The following is a 12,972-nucleotide window of genomic DNA, read 5'->3' as shown; positions in this document are numbered from 1 at the left end:
TGAAAATAATACAATTCCCTGTTATGGTCCTTTAAAATATTCACCAGATGTCCAAATCAAAACCCTAAACATTTAACACACTTTCCTGTCTGTGTTCTGTGTCTGTTTGAGATTGCATATACTGTATATCCCTTGTTCTGTTTGCTACTAGTTCCACTAGTTCTTCTTTTCCCAAACTTGCTCCAGCTTAATATACCAGTGTATCAACGTGGTCAATTTTTACGATACCCTATATCCTTGATGGGTCTAGTATTCACTTCTACTTTTTTCTAATTCAGTTAGGTGCATTCAACAATGAACAATGTTTGCCTCTTGTGCAGCCCACTATAAAATTTGGCCTTTCTTGTTTCTGCCAGCAGCTATGAATAATACTCTTATTTAACTTCAAGACAGCAGAGTCTGATAGTTGAATGGTAGTCGCAGGGTCCTACAATAGCCAGCCCAGGAAATGGCTGAAGCTGGGATCCAACTATACATGGTTACTAGAAAGTAAGCCCAATTGAACTCTGTAGGAAGCCACCTACATCAGTTTCTTAAGGCTTTGCAAATTCTTACAATTCTGTGGTACAGGATTTAGATACTTGAACCTGAACAACAGCTTATTTGCAGCTTTGCCTTCATCTTCATGGTCTCCCTCTGCAGCATTGGTGGGGAAAGTTTCACTGTCCTTAGAATCCCTTTTGTATGGTACCATCTTGTTTGCGGGATTTGCATTGGCTCTCCGTCTGCTACCAGGCACTTTCCCCTAATATATATATATCTCTTATATACTGCATTCTGTAGAAGTTTGTCTTGAAAAGTTCCAAAGGTACCAAAAGTAACTCAGACCAGGGCTTTCAGTATAGCTGCCCCTATTCTATGGAGCAGCATTCCTGCTGAGATAATAGCAGGTGCCCACTATGTATGCTTTCTAGAAACAACTGGTACCATTTTTGTTTCAGCAAGCCTTTTCAGCTAATTGAAAAGTTACCTGCTTTAGGTCTTCATTTTGTGATTTGAAACCTACACTGGGTTGTTCTTTTCTGCCTTTTAAGGACATGGCTGTAGGTCACCCGGGACATGTATGTGGAAGGCAATTCCCTAATTATCAAATAATCATAATAGTGAGAAGGGAAGAGGGATTTCCTCTCTCACTTCAGATGTTCAACTGATTTGCTCTGTTACCATTCCATGGTTTAGTTGTGCATTGGCTATCCAAACACACACTGGTTGTTTACAAATTAGGTTGACGTGTCTTTGTGCATTGGAAGTAGTGCTGGCACTGAGCTAGCTATCCTTTCCTATCTTGTTTTTCTCAATAAGGTCCATTCCTTCCTAAAGCGATTGAGTTTGCATATCGCCACCATAGTTGCAGTTGTCGGTGCTGTCAATTTCCTGCTTAGATATTTGTAGGACCACCCTTTTCCAGTAGAGGGCAGCAAACTGCTGAAATTAGCCAAGTGTTCTGTGGAAGAGCTTGGTCTGTTGAAAATTAGATGCCGTTTGGTTAAGAACTGGCCCTTATCTCCAATAATGGGTTGATCTGGACTAAGGAGAGCAGACAACAACAACCTGATAAGTAAGGGGGAGGGGGAGGATCTTGGCAAACCATGCTACCATTTCCTTATAATCAGGAGAGGTAAACCTGTGATCCTCAGGACGTTTTCTTCCAATTCCCATCCGTTCCAGTTAGCATGGTTCATTTTCAGGGATGATGAGAGTTGCAGAGCAGCAACATCTGCAGGGTACCAGGTTCCCTAACCCTTCTTGAAATGGACTGCCACATCAACCCTTTGTACAGATCTACAGATCTATGGCTCTTCATCGGTGAATCTTCAAACAGATTCCCAGCCCATAGATTTCCTTTTTTGTCAGAGGTTCTGAGAACCAAAATATTCAGTCACATAAGACTATATAAGTTATACTTGGTTCCTGGCTGCATGCTTCGCATGGGCATCTGGTTGGCCACTGTGAGAACAGGATGCTGGGTTTAGCTGGGCCACTGGCCTCATCCAGCGGGCTCTTTTTATGTTCTTATATTGTACTCCCTTTTAAAAAATAATAAAAGTTTTGGGTGTTTCTTAGATAGGTACTCAAAATCCAGAAATGTCCGCATTGCGTGTGTCCATATAAGCACTTCTGCAAAGTGGAAATTTAAGCAACAAATAAAACAGAGGCTATGACCTATCACTGATGTGCTGTATATATTGGCTCACTTGTACCAATTGCTCCCTCTTGCACACAGAAGTAGTCAGTGTGGGACCTACTCTGATTAAATCAAAGAACTTGAAAACTATATCAGGTGCCAGTTCTGTCACCTATTACTTTTACCTGCCAAAATGAAACTTGGAGGCAACTAGCCCAGACCTTCCCAAAGATTCGAGTCAAGCAGAGATGTTCTAACGCTAAAGATTTAAAGAGAATTCACTTCCCATTTCTGTCACAGTCAGTTCAGAATAATAACACTGACATATCTAGCAACTGTATATTGTCTAACAAAAGGGAAGCAATACCAGCCAGCTGACAATGCTTCCTAGATGTGCCTTAGCACCGTCCAAAAGGGAGTGATCGCTAACAGTCCAACTCTGCTAATCCCTTCCCTGTGAGATATAAAGCTGTATGGAGGAGGAGATTAGGTGTTATGGCTGTTTGTTACTAAGAATATAATTATCCGCATGCTAATGATCACTGTCTTGATAGGATTAGCCCGAAAGACAATCCCAGCTACAATCTTGGAGACATTGCCTTGGCCAGTCCACTGTTCTTTTAAGTGGATTTACTTGGTCTCCCTATCCCAGGCAATGCATAAAATATTAATTTATAAAGGTCACATTTAGAGCTCAGAGAGAATTTATATTGGCTCTGTTGACTTAAGTAGGACAAAATCAAAAGAAAACAAACCCTGCCCTTTAAAGGCACGCTGGATTGTGACCCTTGTCTCCAGAGGTGAGCTTGATTAATGCCCTCTGCCAGGGGTGGTGTGTCCCGTTTTGTCACTTGAGATTAAATGGGAAGTTCTGCTCCTGCCATCTCCTACCTTCTCCTACTGCCACCTGTTCTGCCACCACCATGCATCCTTTGTCAGAGGAGTGGCACCACTATCAGTGCTGATTTGGGGTACGGTTGCACTGATTTCAGGTGAGACCTTGCCCTAAATCGGTGCTGATTATGGTGGGGCTTCTCCCATGCGGTAAGCAAGGCACCCACAGGCATACTGCCCGAGGAATTTCTGCTGCCTGAAACAATGGCCTCCCCTGCCTGGTGGCTGGGACGCCTCTGCCTTCTGCTGTAAAGGAAGGTGAAGCAATGCAAACCTGTGGGGATGTGATTTGGTGGGTTGGTTTGTTGTTTACAACTCTTAAAGGCTGAAGTACCGGTAGTCCCAAACGCCAACTGGCAACTTCTATTCATATATTTTAGAAAATGGGAGAGGCCTGGCACCCATCATTTCTTATTACTGATGATGACTCACTTTTTCTCTGATGGCATAGAATCAAATTGTGCGTACAGAGACCTCTAACTGCTTAGCCCATCGGGCACTCGCATGAGTCCGGACTGCTCAATGCCAGGACCATTTAAACCCTTTGTCTTCAACAAAGGTGATCTAAGGTGCGTCATAACAGTAGTACTACCACCATACAAATATGGACTGGGTATAAATAAGAGGGAAGCGGGTGGCGCTGTGGTCTAAACCACTGAGCCTAGGGCTTGCCGATCAGAAGGTCGGCGGTTTGAATCCCCGCGACAGGGTGAGCTCCCGTTGCTCAGTCCCAGGTCCTGCCAACCTAGCAGTTCAAAAGCAAGTCAAAGTTCAAGTAGATAAATAGGTACCCCTCCAGCGGGAAGGTAAATGGCATTTCCGTTCGCTGCTCTCGTTTCGCCAGAAGCGGCTTAGTCATGCTGGCCACATGACCCAGAAAAACTGTCTGCGGACAAACACCGGCTCCCTCAGCTAGTAAAGTGAGCTGAGCGCCGCAACCCCAGAGTTGATCGCGACTAGACTTAACTGTCAGGGGTCCTTTACCCATAAAGAAAAATTATTATTATTATTATTATTATTATTAAAAAGAAAAGTAAAGGATCCCCAGGTGCATGCCTGGGTTAAATATGGGTCCTGGATCTGTCAAAATGCAGACTCTACCAATTCAAGCCTTTGGTGAAGTCTCACAAGCTGTTTGAGTACAGAGATGGGGGTAACCTGTGGCTCTATGTTATTGAACTACAACTCCCACCATCTCCGACTATTGGCCATGCTGCTGGGGCTGATGGGGGGGGTTGAAGTTCAGCTATACCTGGAGGGCCACAGAGTTCCCCATTCCTGCCTTGCTGTCTCAGTACAAAGTATTGCGTTCACTGGACCCCTCAAGACTTCACACAAAACTGGGAACTGTAACATGATCTACTGTAGAGACTGAGTTCTATCCAGCAAATTTGTCCCAGTAGCACAAATACTTCCACCACCTACTACACAAAGGTACTTCCTCCTCTTTCCTCCCCATGTATTCCTCCTGATCTATTCTAGGGGTTCCTTAAACCCCCAGAGCAGATGTGGGAAGAGAACGTCCTGTTTCATAGGCAGAAGCCCTTGTCCTAGTCAGGGGACTTGGTTGAAGACAGCCCAGGGGCGTAGGAAGATAGGGGCGGTGGGGGCGCCCCGAGCGCCGGGCTCCAAGGGGAGCCATCGGCGCCAGCCCCCAAAACGCGCACCACGGCCCTCCGGGAAGCGTGCTCCACCCCCAGAATGCGTGTCACGCCCCTCCGGGAGGTGCGGCATACCTCTGGGAGGCGCGCCACGGCCCTGGAACGCACGCCACGGCCCTCCAGGAGGCGTGCCCCACCCCGGAACGTGCGCCAGCCCCGCCCCTGCCCCTGGTGCCGGAGCATGAAGCTCTGCCACAGAGACAGCCCTATGCTGAACACCTACACTGATTCATTTATACATCTATTGAAAAATTGGGGGATTTAGTTCCTTAATGTTTAGCGACCCTCTCTTATCCTATCAGAGTTCTGATGTTACATACAAACTTCAGAACTTTAAAATGAACCAAAGAAGACTGAAGCTGACCTCTTTGTGGTTTTCTGTTTTTACAAAAGAAACAAGATAAAATGGAGAGGTGGGTAAAACTTCTGCCGCTTCTAGCAGCCACCCTGTACCGTATCTTTTCCCCCAAGGCTGTGCAAACCATATCTGGCCATCCAGCTTCCTGGCAATGACTCAAGACCGGTAAACATCAGTGAAGTCTGCAGCTGTGTGGACTGCAAGGTTATGATGCAGTCTCTCTCTCCCTCCCCCCTCCCCCTTTTATGACTGAAGCAGGATGGAGAACTGCAGGAATAATCTCTCTGTTTACAGGCCAGCACCAAGCAGCCCTAGGATACGAGTCTGGCATGCGAGCTTTCATTTCCCTTTCCTGTTGGCAAGTCAGGGTATAGTTATCTATCCTGATAGCTTGTTGGGGGGGGGGAGAGTCTGTAATGACACAGATAAATTTTACTTCTGGGCAGCAATCTGCTACCAGCCTTACAAACCTTGTAGGGCTTAATCAAAAAGCACGGCCCTATTGTCCAGAGATGTTTACTGTCACCTTGTGCTCCTTTCATGGTGCATCAAGGATTGTTCTTCTGCAAAAAGTGGGTGCTTGTGACAAATGGCACAGGTGTCTCTTAGGGAAGCTGTACCTCTGTGCCAGCACTTCAGATTCTACCTTGCTTTGAAGCCAAAGGCTCTTCAGCTGTGTTACTTTTCAAGAACAGGGAAACAACACTTCTCAGTCCACTGCTCACCTTCATTCCTAACTTGTTTTAATAGACTGACCATCTCCATTCATGAGGGAGGTCTCTGGACCTGATCCTGACCAACTTCTGCCGAAGGCAAATAGAGGGAGACAGCCCAGCTGTATTAAGTATTTTAATAAGGAGTTCTAGGAATGGGGGAAGGTGAGCAGAGAAGTTTTTGGATGTTCACTTAGGGCAACATACAGGCTGGAAAAGCACTTAGCGCTAGGCCAGGGAAATCTCTGGAGAAGGTGTAAAAGAGATTTCCTCTTGCAAGATGTTCCCTTGTATACTGAGGAACAAAACAACTTAATTGATAAACCAACCTTAATTGTTGCTTGGCTTTGGATATTATGGACAGAAAGAACCTTCCTTGCTGGGTGGAAGGAGAGAATCCATAGCAGACAGCATATTTAAGTGGGAGATGGGTTGGAGCTTAGTTCTGCTACAGTGGTGAAGGTCTGGCTGCATGTGAGAGAGTGCACCAGTAGCACTCTTAATGGACCAAGTGTTTAACAATTTTAATATTTCCTCATTTCCGTAAAATAAGTGCTTGATGTCCCCATTTTATGAGTAAGCAACTGAGGCAGAGGTTGAGTGATTGATTCAGGGCCACCCAGTTGTCTTAACCGAGCAAGTGCAATTCATTGTTGGAAAGAGGCTTATTGTGCTGGTCCCGTGGGTAATCTGAGAAGCAAGGTCCAGGTCCGATCCACGGTCCAAAGAGTCAACGTAGAGTCAGTCCGATGTAGGCGAAGCCGGGCAGGGCAGGATCTGGCAAGCAGCACTGTTGCTCCCGCAACCTGGGGCGGGGTCTGACTGGCCTTTATCTCTGATGGGGTAATGGCCGGTCCTGATCCCCTGACGACTCACCACCCTGTCTCTCCCAAAGGTGAGCACTCCTCCTGCGAGTACTCAGGTCTCTCCTTCTCTCAGACCTGAGTCTCTGCAGCTTGGGAGACGCCGGTGGGTTACTAGACCCAGGAGCCGCCTCAGCCTCTCCTGACCCAGTAGGTAATGGACCAGCTGTCCATGATGACTCAGCTGACAGCAATGAAGTATTCCCCGCATCTGGAGCCAGGACAGGCTCAGTCAGGCCCCTGACTTGGCTCAGCTGGTGCCTGTTGCAGGGGAATCTGTGCAGACTCAGGCTCATCAGAATCAGGCCCCAGACTTGGTTCAGCTTATGTCCAAGGCAGAAGATCCGGTGCAGACTGCGACTCCTCTGGTTCCGAGCCCGAGCCCGAGTCCCAGGCCATCACACTTATTATTCTTACTTATTTCATTTCTACACCACCCTTCATCCAAAGATCACAGGTCAGTTTTCAATATACTGTAAAAACACATGCATACCATAATAACAAACAGAAACAATTCCCCCACCCCACACACATATACACAGTTTGAAAGGGAGAAGTAGAACAGAGCATTCCACAAATGTTGTGTTGTCACCCTATGGACCTCTTGTGGAAGAGGCACAGGAAGAAAGGCCTCGGGAGATGATTGCACAATATGATTTTATGATTGCTTGATCATAGTGCTTATCTATTCATCGGCATAACCAGGATTTATATTGGGGGCAGGATGGGGGGGATAGGACCAAGCTATCTGTGACACGATTGGTCAGTTAGTTAAGTATTTTTATTTACTTGATGAGGGGGGTCTGTCCCCTGGTTACGCCCATGTTTCTATTATGATTTGATGATATTGTAAGATGTTTTATGATATAATATTTCACTTTCTTCAATAATGTTTTATTCTGGATTGTTTTATTTGATGTTTTAATTAAGGTTGCAAACCACTGTGAGGTTTTTTTGTTTTTTGTTTTGCTTAAGAATATAAAGTAGCAAATAATAATAATAATAGTAATAAATAATAATAATAATAATAGCCAACAACCCATACCAGCTGGGGAGGAGCAAAGAGAACGCGCGCCCCCCGCATCAGGGGTCTGAGAGGCGGGAGCGCGCGGTGGTGGGCGGGGCGCAGGGCCGTGACGCGCGTGTTGTGAAACCCGACCCAGCTTGAGGAGAGGCGGGATTCCGCCCAGTGCTGCTGCTGTCAGGCTGTTGCGCGGCGCGCGTGGGGACTGTGGAATTCGCGGCAGCAGCAGAACCAGGAGAGGCGAGATATTGGAGGGAGCTGCCTGCCGCTCTTATCCTTAATAACGCGGTTCTTCCCTGCTAGCGGCGGCAGCTCCTTGCTGGTGCGTTGCAGGCGGTGCTGCGGTCGGAGCCCCCAGTGTAGGGACTGCGGCGGCGGCGGCGGCGCTGCTGCCGAAGGAGGGATGGATGTAGCGTCGGAGTTGTACTACCTGGCCGTCCCGCTGCTCTTCACCGTCTTGGCCGTGATCCTCGCCTCGGTCTTTGTGAAGCTGAGGACCGGCTCGGAGGGCGACAAAGCGGCGGCTGCCCCGGGAGGAGGCGAGCCCCGAGAGGCCGCTGAGGAGTGCGCTGCGGCAGAGCCGGCGGACGGGGCAGAGGACGGCGAAGCGGGAGCGGAGGAGCCGGGCGCAGCGGGGCTTCCTCGGCTTCATGAGGAGGGAGGCGGGGAAGTGAAGGGCGAGGGGAGAAGGCGCCGCGAGGAGGAGATCGGGGCTGCTGAAGAAAAAGGGGACGAGGAGGAGAAAGAGCAGCGCCAGGAGAGAGGCGGCGAGGAGGACGAGGACGCCGCCGACGCCGCCTGTAGGACTGCCCAAGCCGGACAGCAGAGCCACCCGCAGGAGGTCAAGATCCCCAGCCAGGCGGCGGCGGCGGCTGTCGCTGCCGCTCCGGTGGCGGTAGAAGAAGAGCAGGAGGAAGAGGAGGAGGAAGAAGAGGAGGAAGAAGAAGAGGAGGAGGAGAGCAAGGTAAAGGAGATGCTACTGGGGGGAGCCAGGGAGAAGTGTGTGCTTGGGGAGTCTTGTAAGATCCAGGTCTCTCTCTCTCTCTCTCTCTCTCTCTCTCTCTCTCTCTCTCTCTCTCTCTCTCTCTCTCTCTCTCTCTCTCTCTCTGTGTGTGTGTGTGTGGAAGGAAGGGATCCCGAGAGTCATCTAGTCCAACCCCCTGCAATGCAGGACTCTCCACGAAAGCATTCCTTGTGTGTGTGTGTGTCCGGAATGCACTGCTTTGCATTTTGCAATTCTTCTCCATAATGCACTGCTTTTGCATTTTGTGCGCGTTTGCCTCGACTTGTGCGTGTAAGGCAAGCTCATTCTGCAAGCCGTCCGGGTCCCCGGCGACTTGAACTGTGCGGGTATTTGGTGGGGAGGTCAATTCGCTCGGCCTTCCTTTCCTTCCGAAGGCCGAGCGAAGCCTCCCGCCGCAGCCAATCAAGGCGCGGATCGCCTCCTGCCGAGGACTCCCCTCGCCGCACCTCGCCTTTGTTGCTCTGCGTTTCGTGCCCGTTCAGCATTCCAGGCAATGGGCAGGCGCAGCTCCAGACGTAGCGATGCCACGTTTCATGCAGCGCTATCCCTTCTAATACTTGCACTGCCCTAGCCCGCATCTTGTAAAGACCGCGAGTCAAAGAGGTAACAAACGGGGGAGAGCGGCCCAGGATCCTCGATCTCTTAACAGCATCAACCCAAACTTTGATTGTAACAAAACAAGCTGCCTTGGTTTCACTCTTTGTACATCCCAGTGCATCTACCGAAGGGAGACCCCGAAAAGCTTTCCATCCCCCTGTCTCACATTTGTGAAACTGGCTCAGGAAGCCCACCTGTTGCTTCAGAAAGTGTGAGCAATGACTGCTTGCTGCTGCTGTAAATGTCGCAGGCCTCATTCAGAAGAGAGACTTTTCAGATTCCCAAAGAAATTTATTTATTTCTGAAATAGCTTGATGAAAATAAGGGAAATGCAAGCATTACCTTTTACCTTTACAGTAGTTGCTTGTGCTCACTTTGGGAATCTGCTTTTGGCGTTTTGTCTTTTCTGTTGGTAGCCTAAATGCTAGAGGGCGCCTTGGAAAGTCTTCTCCTTGTTCCTGATGCAACTTTTATACATGAAGGTGAAATCCCCATGGATGGTGCCTTCTCCAGCCTTTAAGAAGGATAGGTCTGGCTTCCTATCTCCTTCTGCAGTCTCACGTTTTCCTTATAGTGAGACACATTGTGATGTCCCCTATTTTCCCAGGGGTGCGCCCTGGATATGCATAGGGCAGGAGGCACTGGCATGCAGCAAAGGTAAAAAATACTCTTCTCTGCATTCAGCCCTGGATGGCTTCTGATTAAAAATAAATGAGCCATCTTCAAAACACAAAGAGGTGACACACTGCCTGCTTTCTCAACCTACCATTGTTCTAGTTAGGCTATAAACCACGTGTTGTTGTGCTTAAAATCCTTAATATCTAAAATATGCCCCATTACTTCACTCGCTTCTAGACTGGCACTGGAGCCGTATTCCTTGAAGTAGCTCAAATATAGTCCAGACAAGTGGGACTTGCAGCAACATTTGGCCATGCTTTTTCTAGGATACTCCATTCCATTTCCACTCCATCCCCCCTTTCCTGTCCCCTCCTCAACAGTCAGCATTCCCATGGCCACTGAACATGTTCAGTGCCTGTGGGGTTGTTCTATGCAGGGCTGCTACTTAGATTTTATTTTTCTGCAGACTATTTTGTACTTTTCTCTGTCTGCAAGTACTTCTGCACATCGCCTCCTGGGCCATTTTGGCTATAGAGGCATTCACATTCAATGAATGAATGTGCCATTAGCATATAGGATTATTACAGAGGCACACTGAAGTATCACAACAGATGGATCCAGGCAGACCTTTTTTTAAGACGCTGGAAGTCTAAGGAGGGTTCATTTGAGGGGAGCCCCTCATTCTTAACGCTGCACCCTGTGTTAAGGTCATTTCCACGGCTTTTTTTAGCAGGAACTTGCTGGAACTGAGTTCTGGCCCCCTGCAGGTGGGCTCCGTTGCCATTCTAAGAGAACAAGTGAGGTGTTTATGGTGAGTTCCAGCACCTCTTCTTCCATAAAAATAGCACTGGTCATCCCCCCCCTACTCCGGTTGGAGTGCACTCTGTCCAGATAGATGAGTCACTGTTGTCACCCACATGTACAAGGCCAAGAACAATTCCTTTGCTGAAGAAAGGGGCTGCCATGAGGGCTTGAAAAGAGGGAAGCAGTGCACAGCCCTTCCCACATCAACACTTTCGCCTAAGTACAACACCGAATGTGTGCTGCCTAACATTGGCTTGGTTGTTGAGGAAAATCTACTGCCTATAGAAAGTGCGTGTAAAGTCTCATCAAGAGCCCAAGTCTAACATCGTCACCACCGTGGCCATGACTCAGCATTGGGGAGGGAGGATGCGGATTCCTCCGTTATGTTGGGTGTAATCTTTTCAACTCCATAGAAATAGCGCTATTAAAAGAGCTGTTGTGTTGTAGTGGCTAGACAACTGACGACATGAGCTGCAGTCCAGAACGCTTCCAATTCAAACCTACTCCTCTCCATGATGGATCTCACTACCAGTAGGCATTGCTATATCATCATCATTGCTTCCTGAATTACTGCAGACACCAAAGCTGAATAATTCCCCGAATGAAATGTGATTTTGGAGGGGATTTACTAAATTAAAGTAATTTATAAGTGTGTTGTTTTTCCCCAATTTGGTTTGGAATAGCAGTGGGAACACCAAACTTGTGTCTCCTTCCAAATGGTGTTGGAATATAATTCCCATCACCCCTGAACTCTGCTCATGGTTAGAACAACTAAAAGGGCTGGTGCCTGGTTAAGTGTGTGCAGGAGCGTGGCAGGCCCAGAGGAGATTAATGAGCAGTGAGCCTGTCTAGGTGCTTGACTGGGATCCAACCCAGAAGACTTCGATTTAACATTATTTAATCTCTGTGACGACACTGTCTTTAACTAGTTTGTGCCGTTCACTGCCTCATACAAATCTTCCAGTCCCCCTCTCCCATCTCTAATGGGGGAATAATACTGACCTGCTTACAAGTTGTGGTAAGGATTGCTGAAGTTCTTTGAACCCACAAAAAGTGCTATATAAGTATTATTTATTCCATTTATATCCCCCCTTTCCCGCAGTGGGCTCAAGATATAATACCCCCCATTTTATCCTCACAACAACCCTGTGCGGTAGGCTAGGTTGAGAAGTGATGACTGACCAAAGGGTATGTGGTCTTAGTCTGAGAGTCGAACTGCTACCTTCTCCAACTAGTCAGTAATAACAAATGGGGGGCCTGTTCTTGGTTAAAATCGCTTCAGATCTCCATCTGAGGTCTCACTTGGTACAAAAGCCAGTGCGGAGTAGTGAATAAGATTAGTAAAGGGCCTGGCAAATGAGTCCTGCGTTTACTCTGCTCATTTTGTTTTCTGGTTCATATGCTGCTTGCCATTGCGGCATCTCTTTAGGAGAAATGCTACCTTTGTTGTTTCTTTTGCAAAGTAAATGGAAGCAGTGCAGAGTCAGCACATCTTAGAAACAGGCCCCTTACAGCCCAGGTGCCAGAGTGCAGAGGGAAGGATGTGTTTGTTGATGCTATTGTGATTATTATTTTCATCCCTGGACCCGGTGATTACCTTCCACATCCCTTGCTTAGCTCCTGTGCCTGTTTATGCCTTTGGGCACCCTTTTACCGTACCTTGTTTTGTAATTTCCCCGGGGAAACATTGGCGAGAGGGAGAAGTTGCCCTAAGCAGGCCTGCTGATCAGGAGATAGCTTCTGTTAAGCCAGCTGGGTTTCCCAGCATACAGAGCACATGCTGGCTTCTCTGGGTGGAAATATACAGCATCTAAAAAAATAAATAAATAGCTGGCCTCGGACAGCAGCCTAACAGTGTGCTTGGTGGGAGCCTCCCCACTGTCGTGGCATGATGGGCGTCTCTTGGTTCAGGAAGAATTACTTTTATTTCTCTGAGGTGGGGCTGGGCTCCTTTCTGGCTAGCGTACACCCTTCTCTGCCTTTCCCCCTATTCTTCTGTCTCTGTATTAGCTACAGCTTATCTACGCTTTCTAAGAGTATCTACAAAAGCAACATTTATGCCTGCTTTGTACATAAGGTCACCTCATTTTACTGCCTTTTTTTGCTGTTTGTACCCAAATACGTCCATAGGGTGTTCCCATGTTTATTGTGTGATAACCATCTGTGCAGATTAATGGGCACTTTCCTGTGACTCCTAGTTGTCTTGTGAATATGTTGACCATTTTGGTGACTGCATGTTTTTGGAGATAATTTTAGAAAAGGGAAGACTACCATTTGGGGGAAAGACCTTT

At 47.7% G+C, this 12,972-nt stretch overlaps 1 protein-coding gene across 3 annotated transcripts in view; it reads left to right on the top strand.

The window, feature by feature from the left end:
• The first annotated feature begins 7,821 nt into the window (after nucleotides 1-7,821).
• The window catches only part of MXRA7 (matrix remodeling associated 7), a 61,502-nt gene continuing 56,351 nt past the window's right edge, over nucleotides 7,822-12,972 (top strand). For all 3 annotated transcript variants that reach the window (XM_035104560.3, XM_035104561.3, XM_088661598.1), the window contains exon 1: nucleotides 7,822-8,602. In XM_035104560.3, the coding sequence (XP_034960451.2) occupies nucleotides 8,042-8,602 (561 nt within the window). In that variant the 5' untranslated portion in view covers nucleotides 7,822-8,041. The remainder of the gene's footprint in view (nucleotides 8,603-12,972) is intronic.

The sequence above is a fragment of the Zootoca vivipara genome, chromosome 2 (assembly GCF_965207765.1).
Source record: "Zootoca vivipara chromosome 2, rZooViv2.hap1.1, whole genome shotgun sequence".
NCBI lineage: Eukaryota > Metazoa > Chordata > Lepidosauria > Squamata > Lacertidae > Zootoca > Zootoca vivipara.
This window is presented reverse-complemented; position numbering and strand designations above follow the sequence as displayed.